At 40.7% G+C, this 18,452-nt stretch overlaps 1 protein-coding gene across 1 annotated transcript in view; it reads left to right on the top strand.

Annotated features, from left to right (window-relative positions):
• Window positions 1–8,517: 8,517 nt before the first annotated feature.
• The window catches only part of ANO4 (anoctamin 4), a 310,379-nt gene continuing 300,444 nt past the window's right edge, over window positions 8,518–18,452 (top strand). The window contains exon 1 of the mRNA XM_040637073.1: window positions 8,518–8,833. Coding sequence (XP_040493007.1) covers window positions 8,518–8,833 — 316 coding nt within the window. The remainder of the gene's footprint in view (window positions 8,834–18,452) is intronic.

Consider the following 18,452-nt stretch of genomic DNA (forward strand, 5'->3'; position numbering starts at 1 on the left):
GAACTGTTATTTTACCTCTATTTTTTTTACTAGATGGGTGGTAATTTTTAAGGCAATTGATCCAGGTTAGACATTCTTGGAGAGGAGGTGGGCTATCCATTCCCTTGATCCTAGAACTATGACCATGACATGAGCGTCAGAATTATTCAGAAAAGTGTGATAATGGTGAAGCTTCATGAACAGAGCTCCTGTGTATATGATGATTACCTGCTCACCCTAGGACATTTTGAAATGTTTTCTCCTTACCTTCCGTAAAGCACCTTGAGGAGTGTCTTATCAACCCTCTCATTTCCTAGATAAGGAAGCTAAGGCTCAGGGAGGCTAAGTGCCGCCACACGGCTGGAGATCTGGTTGGCACCTGGGCAAGACATTTTGGTGCAGTGTGCATGGATTTACTCAGATCCTTGTTCCACTCCTGGTGCAGGGCCCTTTCCGCAAGACACAGCTGACACTTACTGTGTCATTCATTGCTCACAAAACTGCTTTGTGGCTTCTAACTCACTGGTGTCCTTTATTTCTGGGTTCATTTCATGCAGATTACGTGGCTGTACCAGTCAGAGTGAGTCACATCAAGCCAATATTTATGGTAATTTGTTCATGCGTATGTAGAAATGCATTTTTTTGTATTGAAGTTTTGCTTTTCTTTTGAACATTTTAAGAATTCTACTAACACTGTGCTTAGTTTCCCCCCCACTGTGCTTTAACTATTTAACTGATGATTAGTTTTGTAGAGGGAGGGGTATGTATGAATGGATTCTTTCACCTAATACTTACTGAGCACCTATTGTGTCCATCCAAATGGCGAGCGGTAGGGCTCCCGTGGTGGAGTGGGGCTCCCGTGGTGAAACCGCTGGATGCTGCTGTCTCTGAGGGTGTTCAGAGTGTAGTTACACTTCATGGAGTTTGTCTTGGTTCCTAGCCAGTGACCTTACTGCTTCACATGGTTTCTCAGAGAATCCAGTTGAGAAGCTATTTGCTTGGTCAGTTTCTGCCTGGGATTATTCCACTGACAAGTTCTTTTCCTAAAAAGTCACCTTTGCTGTCATTGCAACCTGTATCTTTCAGTTTTCCCAAACCTTAATCTTAGCTTCTGTTACCTGACTGAACAAAAGAGATTCATTAGCTAAACTTGTGTGCACTATTGTGATTCACAAAATGAGTGTTCCCTTCTTTGGAAAAACTCTTCCCTGGACTTCTAAATGGGTAGTTGAGATAGAGCATGGTGTCTAGGGAACTAATTGCAGGTTAAAGACCAAATCCGTTGGCCTTGCATAGCATGCCCATAATTACGTACAGCCCATGTTTGCTTGTTTTGCCTCTTGTTCTGAAGCTCCTGTGGAATGTTTCAGAAGCACCAAACCTATGGCAGTGCTTAGAAATGTGCAGTGTTCTCCCTTGATCCAGTGCCTTTGCATGTGCTGGTTCCTTTGCCTGAATGTTTCTCCTCTCTTCAGGCTAATTTTCAAGGCAAGTTCAGATACCATCTCTCATGGACGCTTTGTGACACTTACCCTCTTTACTGACCCTCGTTGTGCAGAGCTGAGCTAGGTCGTCAGTGTCTGTCCTCTTAACATCCCTCAGTACAAAGTTCTCATAGGACTTTAGAGACTGTATTGTGATTATTTGTCTACTGGTTCTCTTTCCCAAATAGATGTTTTGTTCCTTGAGGGCAGGGTCTCTATTCTCATCTCTGTATCCCAAGGCCTAGTTTAGTGGACTGCAGATACCAATAGCTAGCGGATACCCAGTAATCCTTGAACAAGCAGATTGGGAATCACCATATGAAACCTACAGTGCTGGTATTGGCAGCTACTGCTCTATGTGGAGAACTTAATTTTTCAAAATAATGTGACTGTATGAATTACACTGAGAAGGATAAAGAGATTGGCAGTCATCCTAATGTAATCCATTAGAAATTCTATGTAAAACCCCCAGAAAATGTTTGTCTCCAAATGAGTTTCAATAAAGTAAACAGCAAGAATTAAGTGCCTTCTCGAAGCAAAGCATTGTGTTAGGTCCCCAGGAATGAAAGATTTAAGAAAAGCCACAAACTAGTAAGGATTTGTTTCATGTGTAAATGACCTGGTTATGAGGCAGAGATTCTGCTAGGCTGTAGATATGCAGGTAAGTCGGGGTAGAAAGGGCATTCCAGACCGAGGGGCTCGCTTTAGCAGGAACCTAGACATCTGATGGTGTGTCAACAAGGGGATGGCTTGGGTGGTGGTGGTGGTGGTGGTAGTGAAATGGAAAATGCGGGAAGATCAGGGACCTTTCTCAGTGGCAGTTTATTATTTCTGAAAGATGGGAGATAATTAATAGAGCCTGGATAAAGCCAAAAAGGAATCTCTCCTCAGGTTTAATTAAATCAAAGTCTGTATTCAGCAGGGAAGGAGAGCAGTTGCTCAGTACAAAACCACATAAGACATTTGCTTCTCACCCAGCCCGTTTACCCTTGAGGGGACACTTTGACATTCAGAGTCATCACAAGGAAATGAAGCCAGGAAATCTAATCTGAATCCATCAGTTTAGACTTAGAGAGAATTTAGGATGGAGGTCACTGAAGTGCCTGTGAAAATGCTGTCCAGAGTGTAAAGAACCCCATGGTCCTTTGGTGCTTTATTACTCACAACTTCTAGTGTTTTTTCTTTGGCAGTTAGCTTTGTGCTATTTACAAAGAATACAATCATTTTATTAATCAGTGGGGATATGAATGGAGAAGCTGTGTTCATGTAGGTGAAAGAGTAGCTTATTAAAAACTGTCTGTGATCAATTCTGTTCATCCCCAAGGTATGGTTTCTGCTGTGCCTCTTCCCACTTCCTTTTTTTTTTTTTTTTTAAAGAATCAGGGAACATATGTTTAGGGAGTGGTAAGTTAAATTTTGTGCCTCTGAGAGTTAGATCTGGTCGGATGCCTCTCCACCCTGGTTGTAACCTAAGAAGATGGAGTTGTAAGGATAATCTCTAGAAACCTTGGACAGAGCATGAAAGCAAATAGATTTTGAGTGAGAGATGAGGAGGTAGAAAAGCAGCTCACTCACAATTGCTTATTAAGCACTTTCTAGGCTTCAGGCACAGTTCTGGGCACTGGAGAAACAGTGAACAAAACCATCTATATCTTGCTTTCATGGGGCTAACATTCTGGTAGAAAGGGGAGGAGCAAACAGACAAACACATTAGCAGAAACAAAGCATGTCAGACGGTGATATGCACAATAGTGAAAATGAATGTTTATGCTACTATTATCTTCATATTTGGGCTTTCCATTTATTGAACTTATTCATAATATTTAAATTATTTGGCTTCATGCATTGTTTTTAGCTTACTGTTTTTATATTTACTTTCTGACTAGTCTGCATAAACTACAGTCTTGAGGGTCTTTTCCCCTAGGTAAGTACAGCTGTTGAAACAATTGGAGTACTGGGAACAAAATTTATAATCAGGCATTTAGTTCTGGAATTGACTAAAAGTAAGATGGGCATCAGAGTTCATGAATATCTTTCTCAAGGGTAGAATTGTCAGAATTTAGATGAAGAATATAGGATAGAAAGAGACCTGTCTCTCACTTGAGTCTGAAGGGAGCAGATTGGAGTGTTCTTCTGGGGGACTAGGAGCTTGAGCTTAGGGTGCTCTGGCCCCGGGGTCGGGGGGGGGGGCGGGGTGGGCAGGGAAATGGTGGACATCACCAGTGAGCACAGCTCATTAGGAAGAGATGAGAGTGAACTAGAAACTGAACATACAAGAAATTTAGCAAAGAATTTCAGTTTGGGAAGGAAGGAAGAAAGATAAAGCGAGTGAGATGCATGTATGTCAGTGAAGAACATTTGTAAAAACAGGTCCTGCCTAATTTACAATGTCTGGGTGAGTCAGTTAATAGAAATGGTATCTTAAAACAAAAAGCAATATTTTTGAATTTTTAAAGATCCTTACCCTATTATGTGTGGTCTTTAATTCAGTATCAGTGTTCTACTCTATTCTAAGCAAGGTTTTGGTCAGTACTTTCTACCTTTAGTCTAAAAGAATTAGGATTTAAAGGAGAGTCTGTCCTGGTGGTGGAGAGGCTGGGCTCTGGGGCAGGCAGTCTGATTCCTGGCTCTGCCACTTTCTCATCTTTGGACCTTGGACAGGTTGCATAGTCTCTTTGTATATCATTGTCCTCAATTGTAAAACTGAGAATAACTAACAATCCCTACTTCGTAGAGTTATTGTGAGTGTTAAATGCCATAGTACATGGAAAGTGCTTAGCACAGTGTCTGCAAGATGATTATGTTGCCCAACAATTGTTAACTCATTATCATTATTTGTCTCTCTGGTGTTAGAATTTGGAGAAATTCTATGAATGTATGTTTGTGTGTACATATTTACCTGCTTAGCAGACTCTCTTTGAATGATCATGATCATACTTATTTCTACATGTTTGGATGAATGATTTTATGATGAAGTTTTTTAGGAAGATCTCAGTTTTTGCTATCAGTCTCTGAAATGCTGATTCAGTTCACTTGAATTGCAAGTCTGTATCACAGTGACCTATGAACAGGGCAATTGAAGGAGTGAATGACCACAGGGGTCCATGGAGGAAGACCTATTAGACATAGTAAGTGACTTTCTGGCAGGAAAAGAGAAAAATGAGGTGGAGGGGGGGAAAAAGGAGCAAGATAGCAGCAAATAAGATTAAATTCCTTTGACTGGGACAGAGGGATTAGGGATGGTTCCTGCTTAGTGGTGTGTGTTCTAAGCAGGCTATGCTACAGTTTTGTTTGCAATTCCCAGGAGAGAATAAGCAAGGAGATGGGATTGGTGTAGACTGGGGCAGAATGGTTAGGGAAGAGTTATGTGGCAGTTAGTTTGTAGGGAAGATTTCTAAAAGTAGAATGCCTGGATCACAAGGTATGTGGGTTTAAAATTTTGATAGCTCTTACCAAATTGCTAGTGACAGAAGTGTGCCAATTTATACTCCCAGCTGCACTGAATGAAAATGCCTGTTCCCTTATTCCTAAACCCACCAGCAAACATTTTGATCTTTGCGAATCTGCTAGGTGAAAAGTAGTATCTCATAGTTTAGTTTGAGCATGTTTTCATGTGTTTACCTATATTTTCCTCTTCTGTGAACAGTCTGTTAATGGTTTTTGCGAGTTCACTTTTATTTGAGTTTTGGTCTTCCTGATTTTTTAAGAGCTCTTCATGTATTAAAGAAATTAACATTTCCTTATGATTTCCCACCTACTTTGTCATTTGTTTTGATATTGTTTGTGGTATTTTGGAGATAAATTCTTAAGTTTTATATAATGAAAGTTGTCATGTTACTTCTGTTGTTTCTGGATTTTATAATAATGAAAATGCCTAACTCACTTTGGGATCCTAAAACAAATTCAACAGTGTCTTTTTGTATTTTAATGATTTTATTCTAATTCACACATTTTTAGTAATGAAATAGAAATTCAATTTTATTTCTTCCCAAGAACTACCTAGTTGCCCCCAAACATTTTTTGAACTCTGTATCTTTTCCTTACCTGTGATAGGTTAATTCTTGAGAAAGTTGATGTTTACTTAGACCAGGGTAGAGGTGGCATGACAGGGTGGCATCATCTATTAAATCCCCTTCAACAGTTTGAACTGTTTGGGGAGTTTGCTCTGTTTTGTTAACTTAGTTTGTTGGCTAGCTCTACACTGTTAATTTCTCTAGTTTTTTTGTTTTCTCTAGTTTGTTTTAATACCTGATGTGGCTAGTCTCCTCTTATTATTCTTTGTTCCAGGAGTTTCCTGGATCTTCTTACATGCTTGTTTTTCTATATAAACTTTAGAAGTTGTCTGGTACTGGAAAAAAATCATGTTTTTGGGGAAGGGTCAAATTTATAGATTAATTTATTAAGAATTTATGAAATTGAATCAACTTGTGCCCAGAGTATATGTTCCCATTTATTCAAATCCTTTATGGATCTAAGTAGTGTTTTTACAGTATTCTTCATATATCTCGATAGTAGTTTTTTTTTTTTTTTTAAGATTTTATTTATTTATTTGACAGAGATAGAGACAGCCAGCGAGAGGGAAAACAAGCAGGGGAGTGGGACAGGAAGAAGCAGGCTCATAGCAGAGGAGCCTGATGTGGGGCTCGATCCCATAACGCCGGGATCACGCCCTGAGCCGAAGGCAGACCCTTAACAACTGCGCCACCCAGGCGCCCCTTGATAGTAGTTTTTTATTTAAGTAATTTGCTATACTTTCATGATAGGTTCTTGTCTAGTCTTCATATGTTTCCAGAGGTTTTGAGGGATGAGAAAGGAATGGGATTGTTCTTTAGGCACCAAAGAATAAATAAATAACCTGGGGGAAAAATACTGATAATTTGCATAGATGGCTGTGATTGACTCATTTTTCTTTTATCCCTTTTTTATTTATTTTTATTTTTTTATTTTTTTAAAGATTTTATTTATTTGACAGAGATAGAGACAGCCAGCGAGAGAGAGGGAACACAAGCAGGGGGAGTGGGAGAGGAAGAAGCAGGCTCATAGCGGAGGAGCCTGATGTGGGGCTCGATCCCGGAACGCCGGGATCACGCCCTGAGCCGAAGGCAGGCGCTTAACCGCTGTGCCACCCAGGCGCCCCGTTTTATCCCTTTTTTTAAAACCCCATCTTTTGAATTGTTGATCTAACTATAAATACATATTTGCCTTGAATCTGTAATTGAATTTAATACATGTTTTTCTCATTCCCAGATTGAGAACACTAATGGCTCAGATCCTTTTGTACAGTGTTCTGTAACATTGTCTTGTATGAATTTATTTGCCTATTAATAAACTAATTCAGGAGGCATTTAACAAGTACTTACTATAGGTCAAACATTAGGAATATGCTAATAAGATGTTCCTTTCATCAGAGGGTTTGCTGTTCACTAGGACACTGGCCTGAAAACAAATTATAATGTACTTTCTTGAAATTATATGAAGGGTGGAATTGAATCTTGGAGTAGGAGTACTTCAGGCCATCCTGAGACAATCAGGGAAGGCTTCACTGAGGAGGTGGCATCTGAACTGGGACCATTTAAATGAGTTGCTGCCAGGTGGGCAGAGCAGGGGAGGCTGCACCAGACAGAAACTAGCAAGTACAAAGTCACTGGGACATGAGTCAGTTACAAGTAATTTGGTCTCTGAGACTATGGAAGGAGATGATGCTTAGCTAATGGGCAAGTGCTGCATCTCAAAAGACTTTATATAACATGGAGAGGAAGTTTTCCTATATACCGTAGGCGCTGGAGAAGATTTTTGAGCAGAAAAGACAAGGTCAGATTGTAGATTACATCAGTTTGGTAGCTATATGGAAGATAAATGAGAAGAGCAAGGGTATACAATCAGGAATACTAGTGTGGAGGTATCAACTCTAAGCCCAGTGGGGAACTATTTTTCTCTTAAACTAGGGCTGTGGCATTAAGAATGACAGGGATCCTATGTAAGACTCATTCATTCAACAATTATTTATTAAATTCACCAATAGGCCTAGGCTTTATACTAGGCTTCTAGGATGCAGCAATGTATAAGATACGCTTTCTGCTTCCAGTGAGATCATGTTCGAGTGGGAGGAGACCAACAAAGAAGCTGATAAATAAGCTGATATGACAGGCACTGGTCAGTTGAATGAAGCAGATGAAGGAGAAAGGGAGGTTGGTGTGGATCATGCTCATCAGGACACGCCTTTCAGCAGAGTGATAGTTGAATAGAGACCCGAGCGGGAGTAGGGGAGGGTATAAGCCAGAGGATATATGGGAAGGGGTATCCAAGCAGAGCGAATGGCTGATGCAAAGGCCCTGAGAATAGACTTTGCTTGGCACGATTTAAGAATAGCAAGGAGGCCAGGAGGGCTGGAGCAGAGTGACAAAGCAGGAGCTGGTAGCCAGAGGTCATGGTAGGTATCCATGAGATGTTAGAGTGAGATGGGAAGTCAGGGCAGTGTTTTGAGTACAGGCGTGTAATGATTTGTCTGGTATCCTTGAAAGCATCTTGTCTGTTGCTGCATGGAGAACAGATCATAGGGAGTCATGGTGTAGATAGATCAGTTAGGAGGCTAGTCTAGAAATCTGAGGTGATGATGGACCAGGGTGGTGACATTGGATGTGGTTGAGGGGTGGCAGGATTATGGATCTGTTTCCAAATTGGAGCTGAAAAGATGCAGGAGGAAGGAGGAAGATGGTGGAGGAGTAGGGGGTCCCTGTTTCAGCTGGTCCCCTGAATTTAGCTGGGTATCTACCTAACCATTCTGAACACCCATGAAATCAGCTGAGATGTAAGAATATACATCTGGATCTCTCCAAGCAGAAAAACACCACCTGTCCCGAGGTATGAAGGGTGGAGCCATCATTATGCGGGCAGATATTGGAAGATAAACAGAAGGGGGAGGGAGCTGCCATAAGCTGGCACTGGGAAGGTGAAATAACACCTGAGCGCAAAAGTGTCCCACGCTGGGGACCGGTCACAGACTTGCAGACTGGTTAGCAGAGGGGAAGGGACTTTAGTCTAGCCCCCTGACAGGATGCAGGAGCTGCAGGTGCATGTGCACGAACTGTGGGTGGCTCATGGGTTTAGAAACACAAAAGGCAGAGACGAGCCCGACCCTGGAATTGACCTCTGGGAGGATTGCTGTGGGATGCACAACTGGGGACGCTGTAGTTTTTTAGCAGCACAGACAGAAAGGGAAACTATGTGTCCTGGAGACCTCAATGAAGAGCAGACGGTGATTTCTCTGTTCCGAGATAGAGGTTTGGATGCAGTCACTTCTGCTTTGACTTTCAGAAGACGCAGAAAGCCGCCAGGGAAAGCCACCAGAGAACAAAAGCTCCAAAAGACTGGTTTTCACTGAGGCTCCCCTCCCCAGTAGGGGGCAGAGCAACTCTGTTCATCCAGGGTTGCCTGAGTAACAGCACAGCAGACCCCTCCCCCAGAAGACAGGCTGGAAGAACAAGAGGACGACAACCCTAGGGTCCCTGTAAAACAGGTGCATCTTGCTTGGGTTGTGGTTAATACTTTGGACTCTGTACATTCCCTCAAACCCCCCCCCCCCAACAGAATGACTAAGAGGAGGAACCTCTAACAAAGAAAAGAATCAGAGACTATGGCCTCTGCCACAGACCTAATGGATATGGATATAAGCAAGATATCAGAGATAGACTTCAGAGTAACAATTATGAAGTTGATATCTAGGCTTGAGAAAAATATTAGTAACAATATAGACTCTCTAAGGGCAGAAATGAGATCTAATCAGGCTGCAATTAAAAATGCTATGAATGAAATGCAGTCTAAACTGGATACTCTGACTGCCAGGGTAAATGAGGCAGAAGAACAAATGAGTGAGCTAGAAGATAAGATGATAGAAAAGAAGGAAACCGTGGAGGCCTAGGAAAAACAGCTTAAAGCCCAAATGATCAGACTGAGAGATTAATGATGCCATGAAACATTCTAATGTCAGAATTATTGGGATCCCTGAGGGGGTGGGGAGAGAGAGGTCTAGAAGATGATATATTTGAGCAAATCATAGCTGAGGACTTCCCTAATCTGGGGAAGGAAACAAGCGTTTGTGTCCAAGAGACAGAGAGGACCGCTCCCAAGATCAATGAGAACAGACCGTCACCTGGACATATAATAGTACAACTCGCAAATCTTAGATCCAAGGAAATCATCCTGAGAGCAGCTAGGGGGAAAATGTTTCTTACATACAGAGGGAGGAACGGCAGAATAACATCAGACCTGTCCACAGAGACTTGGCAAGCCGGAAAGGGCTGGCAAGACATCTTCAGGGTACTGAATGAGAAGAACATGCAGACAAGGATACTTTATCCAGCAAGACTGTCATTCAGAATGGATGGAAAGACAAGAAGCTTCCAAGACCAGAAGAAACTGAAAGAATATGTGACCACCAAGCCAGCCCTGCAAAAATATTAAGGGGGATTCTATAAAAGAAGAAAGACCCCAAGAGTAATATAGACCAGAAATTTACAATCTGTAGAAACAAGGACTTCACAGGCAACATGATGACACTAAAATCATATCTTTATAATCACTCTCAACGTGAATGGCCTAAATGCTCACATGAAATGGCACGGGGTTGCAGATTGGATAAAAAGACATGACCCATCCATATGCTCTCTATAAGTGACTCATTTTGAACCTTAAAGATACATCCAGACTGAACATGAAGGGATGGAGAACCATTTTTCATGCCAACAGACCTCAAAAGAAAGCTGGGGTAACAATTCTCATATCAGACAAATTAGATTTTAAGCTAAAGACTGTAGTAAGAGATGCAGAGGGACACTATATCATTCTTAAAGGGTCTATCCAACAAGAAGAGCTAACAGTTGTAAATATCTATCCCCCCAACATGGGAGCAGCCAGCCAACTACATAAGCCAACTGTTAACCAAAATAAACATATTGATAATACTTTAATAGTTGGAGACCTCAACACTCCAGTCTCAGCAATACACAGATCATCTAAGCAGAAGATCAACAAAGAAACAAGAGGTTTGAATGACACACTGGACCAGATGGACCTCATAGATATATATAGAACATTCCACCCTAAAACAACAGAATACTCATTCTTCTCAAACGCACATGGAAATTTCTGCAGAATAGACCACATACTGGGTCACAAATCAGGTCTCAACTGATACCAAAAGATTGAGATTATTCCCTGCATATTTTCAGACCACAGTGCTTTGAAACTGGAACTCAATCACAAGAAAAAATTTGGAAGAAACTCAAACAATTGGAAACTAAGGACCATCCTGCCCAAAGAATGTTTGGGTAAACCAGGAAATTAAAGAAGAACTGAAGAAATTTATGGAAACCAATGAGAACGAAAACACATTGGTCCAAAACTTATGGGATACTGCAGAGGTGGTCCTAAGGGGAAAATACATAGCCATCCAAGCCTCACTCAAAAGAATAGAAAAATCTAAAATGCAGTCCTTCTATTCTCACCTTAAGAAGCTGGAGATGGAACAGAAGAACAGGCCTAATCCACGCACAGAAAGACAATTAAGATTAGAGCAGAGATCAATGAATTAGAAACCAGAAGCACAGTAGAGCAGATCAAAAAAACTTGTGTGGAACCAGAAAAGACCCCAAATCACCAAGGAAATGTTGATAAAGAAAAAGCTGGGGGCATCACGTTGCCTGATTTCAAGCTATATTACAAAGCTGTGATCACCAAGACAGTATGGTACTGGCACAAAACCAGACACATAGATCAGTGGAACAGAATAGAGAGCCCAGATATGGACCCTCAACTCTGTGGTCAACTAATCTTTGACAAATCAAGAAAAAATATCCAATGGAAAAAAGAGTCTCTTCAATAAATGGTGCTGGGAAAATTGGACAGCATATACAGAAGAATGAAACTCGACCATTCTCTTATACTGTATGCAAAGGTAAACTCTAAATGGATGAAAGACCTCATTGTGAGACAGGAATCCATCAAAATCCTAGAAGAGAACATAGGCAATAACCTCTTCAACATTGGCCACAGCAACTTCTTTCAAGACACGTCTCCAAAGGCAAGGGAAACAAAAGCAAAAATGAGCTTCTGGGACTTCATCAAGATAAGAAGCTTCTGCACAGCAAAGTAAACAGTCAACAAAACAAAGAGGCAACCCATGGAATGGGAGAAGATATTTGCAAATGCCATTACAGATAAAGAGCTGGTATCTAAGATCTATAAAGAATTTCTCAAACTCAGCACCCCCCAAAAAAATACTCAAGTCTAAAACTGGGCAGAAGACATGAACAGACACTTCTCCAAAGAAGACATACAAATGGCTAACAGACACATGAAAACATGTTCAACATCATTAGCCATCAGGGAAATTCAAATCAAAACTACATTGAGATACCACCTTACCCCAGTTAGAATGGCAAAAATTAACAAGGTAGGAAACAACAAATGTTGGAGAGGATGTGGAGAAAGGGGAACCCTCTTACACTGTTGGTAGGAGTGCAAGTTGGTACAGCCACTTTGGAAAACAGTACGGAGTTTCCTCAAAAGGTTAAAAATAGCGTTACCCTATGACCCAGCAATTGCACTACTGGGTATTTACCCCCAAAATACAGATGTAGTGAAAAGAAGGGGCACCTGTACCCCAATGTTTATAGCACTAATGCCCATAATAGCCAAACTGTGGAAGGAGCTGAGATGCCCTTCAACAGAAGAATGGATAAAGATGTGGTCCGTATATACAATGGAGGGGCGCCTGGGTGGCTCAGTCGTTAAGCGTCTGCTTTTGGCTCAGGGCGTAATCCTGGAGTCCTGGGATCAAGCCCCACATCAGTCTCCTCTGCTGGGAGCCTGCTTCTTCCTCTCCCACTCCCCTGCCTGTGTTCCCTCTCTTGCTGGCTGTCTCTGTCAAATAAATAAAATATTAAAAAAAAAAAAAAAAGCATATATATATATATATATACACACATTATATATATATACACACATATATATACATATATATACACATATATACATATATACGTATATATATGTATATATATATGTTCGATCCATAAACAACCTTCATGAATGTATTTATATATATATGTATATATTCCATTATATATATATAATCCTTTCTGATGGCTGAGTATAATTCCATTATATATATATAATTAATCCTTTCTGATGGTTGAGTAATATTCCATTATATATATATAATGGAATATTACTCAGCCATCAGAAAGGATTAATACCCACCATTTGCATCGACATGGATGGGATTATGTTAAGGGAGTAAGTCAAGCAGAGAAAGACAATTATATGGTTTCACTCATATGTGGAACATAAGGAATAGCATGGAGGACATTAAGAGAAGGAAGGGAAAACTGAAGGGGGGGAGGAATCAGAGGGGAAGACTAACCATGAGAGACTATCGACTTGGGAAACAAACTGAGGGTTTCCGAGGGGAGGGGTGGGGGGATGGGTTAGCCCAGTGTGTATTAAGGAGGGCACGTAGTGCAATGAGCACTGGGTGTAATATGCAAGTAATGAATCATGGAACACTACATCAAAAACTAATGAAGTACTGTATGGTGACTAACATAACATAATAAAAAAAATAAAACAATAAAACCTTCTGAGCTTTTTACAAACTTAAAAAAAATAAAAGGATGCAGGGAGATATGCCTAGGAAGTGAAATGGGCAAGTACGGAGAAGATAACTTCTGCTAAGGATATTTGCAATATTTTCAAGGGAGACGAGGAAGGAATAGCTGGGGTGGGCCACTGTAGCAAGAGCAGTCAACACAGCAGTATGGTGAGTGGGCCATGGTGAACCCTTGCAGGGTTCTTCCATGCATCTGTATACTTGTAAGCCACGCTGGAATGTGTGAAATGATTCAAAAGAGAATCCCTAGGGTTTCCTTAATCTAAAAGGCTATGTTAAATAGGGTTAATTGAAAGTATATGTGTCTACTTTTCTGGGCAATAAAATTGATAAAGAGACTACACTTAAATTTAACTTTAAGCAATTTCACAGCCCAAGAATTTTCAGCAAGCAGTTATCAGGGCTCTGATAATGTAAGAAGTTGGCAGCCCATTTGCATTGACATGGGTCAGAGGAACAATGTGGGAAACATATAAAAAGACCCACAGATCATGGATGTTAGGAGTGTGGGGGAAAATGAACTAAGTATGGCTGAACATTTTAAATTGCCTAACATTTTATTCAAGTGCTTTTAGCTAAGAGTTCTTTCTAAAGCCTGGGTACTTTTCTTTATTAGCAGAAAGGTTATAAAGTGTTCCAGAGCTGAGTCAAGGCTAGTTCTCTTATCTTTGAGTATGCAGTGCTGCCTGTTTTAAATAGTATATTTCTGTAAATCACGTGGTATGTTCTGTTACAAAACAGAAAATACATTCATGAAGGTTGTTTATGGATCGAACCCGGGTATCCCTTTCATCAGACCTTGCCTTTTGAAGGATTTTAGGCTGTTCATAAGAATCCAGATTTCCCTTGCAAAATTGGGGATGAAAACCATGCCCAAAGCTGTTCCAGTCACTGTGGACAGGGTAAATTTCCACAGTATAAGACAAGTGAGAGATCAAAGCTGTATAGGAATAAAGACTGTTCTCTTGGCCATAACTGATCAAGGGATATAGTTTGACACATATTTTTCTCCAGTTGACTGTATACACAGTCAACCATGCACAATCCTCATTGAATTGGGTGGATTCACTCTTTCTTAAATTCATCTGTGTTGTCATCATAAGTCACAAAATTAAAGAACTCTATAGTTATAGCCAGAGTGATGGATAAAAAGGAGTCTGTTAAATCATGGCAGTCAATGTAAAATCTTTCTCCTGTTATTTGGCTTCTGTTTTTATAACTTCTTATAGACTTAGATAGACTTATGTCATTGTGTTAAAGATGTGTGTGTGTGTGTGTGTGTGTGTGTGTGTGTGTGCGCGCGCGCGCTTGCATATATACGTACATGCGGACACATACACATATGTAATTCCTCTTTTCTCCTCCCCAGACAGTAGTCTCTGAAATGATGAACCATTCTTATTTTTCTTTTAATTTCTTTACATCTAGTTTAGTATCTGACACAAAGTAGGATCTCAAAAAATGATTGTTAATCAAAACAGAGAAACTTTTTTATTCTGTTGATTAACCACTGCTGTACCCTGCTTAGTTTTGAAATTCTTTTAGGGACCCTAATGATTGTACCCTGTGTTCCTGGTATCTTGGTTTTATGTGACAGTCTATGGCATATTCATGACTCCAAACAGGAAAAAAACAAACAAACAAAAAAACCCAAAAAACCCCGGCCTTTTAAAGAGAAGTTCTGTACATGAATGTAGAAGGATGTGGAAGGAGCACGAGATTATAGGACAAAACTCCAGTCCATATGTACATATATAGGTGTTATAGGTCTATTGTCTCCTATTAGAAGGATTTTAGGCTGCTGATAAGAATAGAGGATACTTGACATAGTAAAAGTTCAAAAGCAAGGAAGAAAGGATGGGAACAAAATGGAACCAGGTATACAATTAAATTGCATGTCAGAATGACCTAAGTGTAGGATACAGAGGCCACAACTTTGGCTATAAGCTTTCAGTCAGCCAGCAGGAAGAGGAAGCTCTTGTAGGAGTAAAGAGAAGCCAGTTGCTCAGGATGATTATAACTATTCTTGGCACCAACATCAGACAAGGATTTCTCCCAAGAGTCCCCATAAAGAGTACACTGTGTTTTGTTTTGAAAATCATCAAGTCTTGTAAGGCTGGTTCTTGTAAAACACATTTGTTTTAATAGCATTGCTTCAAAGCAAATTTTGTTAAAGCAACTGCAAGGTTCTGATCAGGTATTCCATTCTCTGATGATGTGGTTTGGCCCAGAGATGTGAAGAGTAGGTGGACTACTTGTCTTTCAGTCTTCCCTGTGTATTGTTTTTCTCAGCTGAGGTTTTGAGAATTATTCATTGATATTGAACTTAAAGGAGCTATTACTCTCTCCTACATAGGCCTAGAGTGCAACAATTTTGTGTGGCCAATTACAGAGAGACACAGTGCCATAGGAGAGTGTCAAATTAAAGCTGGGGTTAGCATCCTTTAGAGTGAGCCAGTTTGCTAACAAAGACATTTGCCTGAATAGAAAGCTGCCCTCCTTATTTCCAGGGGTTGCATGGGGGAAACTAAGCAGCTAGGCCAGTATTATATATAGAAAGTTCTTTACTGGGGCACCTGGGTGGCTCAATTGTTTAAGTGTCTGCCTTCGCCTCAGGTCATGATCCCAGGGTCCTGAGATCACGTCCTGCATGGGGCTCCCTGCTTTGTGGAGGAGTCTCCTTCTCCCTCTGCCCCTCCCCTTACTCAAGTGCTCTCTCTCTCAAATAAATAAAATCTTAAAAAGTTCTTTAGTACTAGCACAAATGGGTGGTCTACTCCAGTGACTTTAAACAAGTATTCTTGGTGGTGTACCTAAACACTCAGGAAAGTATGGAAGGTTCCAAGGGCATCAGTTTCCAAAATCTGGTCCGTGTGCTCAGTCTCGTTTCTCCCCACCCTTTCACAGTTACTCTTTCCCCATTTTAGCAAAGAAAGGCATCTCTCTCATCTGTCCTAAATCTTGCTGTGATGTGTTGTGCATGGGCGTAGAATCCACCTGGGCACTGAACACAGCAGTAATTTGAAATATTTTCTTACAAAGTAGTATGGTAGTGTGAGCAATAAAAGACTTACTAACACAAACATATGCTATCTTGGGATAAACTTCTGCAGGGAGGTAGACTGAATCTAAGAGTTAAAGAAGAAAAACTCACTATATAAATTTTCCAACTGGAAAGGAGGAACTTGAATTTGGTTATTTTTAAAGTGGATGATGGTGCTTATATTAGGGTTCTCTAGAGAAACAGAACTAAACACACACACACACACACACACCCCTGGTTGTGGAGGGGGCAGAGAGAAAAAGGATGAGTGAAAAAGAGATTAAGAGATTATAAGGAATTAACTCCTGTGATTATGGAAGTGAAGTCCCAAGTTCTGCCCTTGGCAAGGTGGAGACCCAAGAAGAACCAATGTTTCAGTTCTGGTTCAAGGGCAGGAAGAGACCAATGTCCCAACAGAGGGCAGGCACGAAGGAGTTCCCTCTTAGCCTTTTTGTTCTATTCAGGTCTTCAACTATATGTATCAGCTTTAGGGAGGACAAACTGCTTTTCTCATTCAAATGTTAAACTCATCCAGAGACATCTGTTCCAGAGTAATGTTGGACCAAAAGTCTGGATACCTTGTGGCCCAGTAAAGTCAAAATGTAAAATTAGCCATCATGGTGGGAAATAGAGAAGTTATGAATTAAAATTTTACTGTTTACATATGCCAGAAATTATATTCTTCGTAATTCTATATAAGTTTATGACGAGGTCAACTTTAAACTTCCTGGGGGGAATCAAAACTTTGGAAGGGGATACATAGGTTTTTGTCTTTTGTTTTTAATTTTTAGGACTTACATGAACAAAAGTGTTTGGAGACACAAATTACTGCCTATCGTATGACCAACGTAATTGCTAGCTTGATAACATGCTTTACCCAAAACAAAATCTCAAAGGTAGGTCAAAGTTTAGTCCCTTCTTTAGGTGAAGAGCATAGGTTCAAAATGTCATTACAACAATTTTCACTACTTTCACCACCACCGCCTTGGTCAAAGTCACAGTCCTCTCATGACTGGATCATCACAGCAGCCTCCCTGCTTTGACCTTGACTGTTACCCTGTGTTCTTAGCACAGATGCCCAGAGTTACCTAGTTAAAACAGAGGTCGTGTCATTTCCGTCCTCTGCTCAAAATCCTATTTTGATCTTCCCCGGACCTGAATGATTTCCTCACTCTATCATATCCTATTTTCCCCCATACTCAGCTGGCTCACTGTGCTCCAGCCACAGTGGCCTCCTTGCTGGTCCTGCAGCATGTCACCCAGCACTCTACAGTCTCAAACCTTTGCATTGTTATTCCTTGTGCCTGGGAACACTCTTCTCTGTCGTCTTAGCCAACCCCTCCCCTTAAGTCTTTGCTCAAAATCTCTGTGAAGTCTTGCTCAACTACCCTATGTGGGACTGCACCCCCTCCCACCGCTTCAGATTCTCTGCTTTGCAGCTTAATTTTTCTTCCCATCTTCTAACACACTATGTAATCTACTCACTTGCTTTGATATTTGTTTTCATTGCCCAGAGAGCAATGATTTTGTCTGTCTTGTTCACTGGTCTTCCCCAGTGCTTGGAATAGTGCAAGCAGGCACATGGCAGCCACATAGTAAGCACACAGTAAGTATTTATTCAGTGAGTAGGCCTACATTTTGTGTAGTTTTCATAGATCAAGTTCAGTATTTTATCTACATTTTAACAAGATAGGTAGTAAAAAAAAATAGTATAGAACCTTGAAAAGACACAATTATTGTTTAATGTTTTACTAAATTTGAGTTGCAAATCTTTATTTACCCTTGTCTTCCCTGTTCCTTGATATTAGTTTTAACTTAAATTTTTTTGTGCGTTTATCTTGTTTGAATTTTTCATTGAAAAATGTTTATTTTGAAACCTTGAATACCTGTATTTCTTAAACAATCTAGTCCATTTTAGAGTGAGTTGAGGTGAACAGAACAATGCACAGCTGGGGTTTCTGGATGACTGCAAGGCCAGAGGAAGGGCTCTTGCTCAGGGGTGCTCAGGTGTTTCTCCAACTCTCCCCCACTTTCTTACCTTGGGAATGTGGCCTTGCACATGCGCAGCTGGCTTCAAGAACCAGAAGATGTTTGTAGCACCACTTAAAAAGGAAAAGCAATGTTGTTAGCATAAGTTCTTTCGGAGTAAAGCCTGAGAAGGAAAGGGCGGAAATCTGGTGAGATTTAGGTTCCTCTCTCAGTTCTGGCAGTACTCTGCCCCCATGGAGAGGAAGGGTCATAGGTGACACCAACAAGCCCCATAGGGAATCAAAGAAGA

The sequence above is a fragment of the Ursus maritimus genome, unplaced genomic scaffold (genome assembly GCF_017311325.1).
Source record: "Ursus maritimus isolate PB19 unplaced genomic scaffold, ASM1731132v1 scaffold_21, whole genome shotgun sequence".
NCBI lineage: Eukaryota > Metazoa > Chordata > Mammalia > Carnivora > Ursidae > Ursus > Ursus maritimus.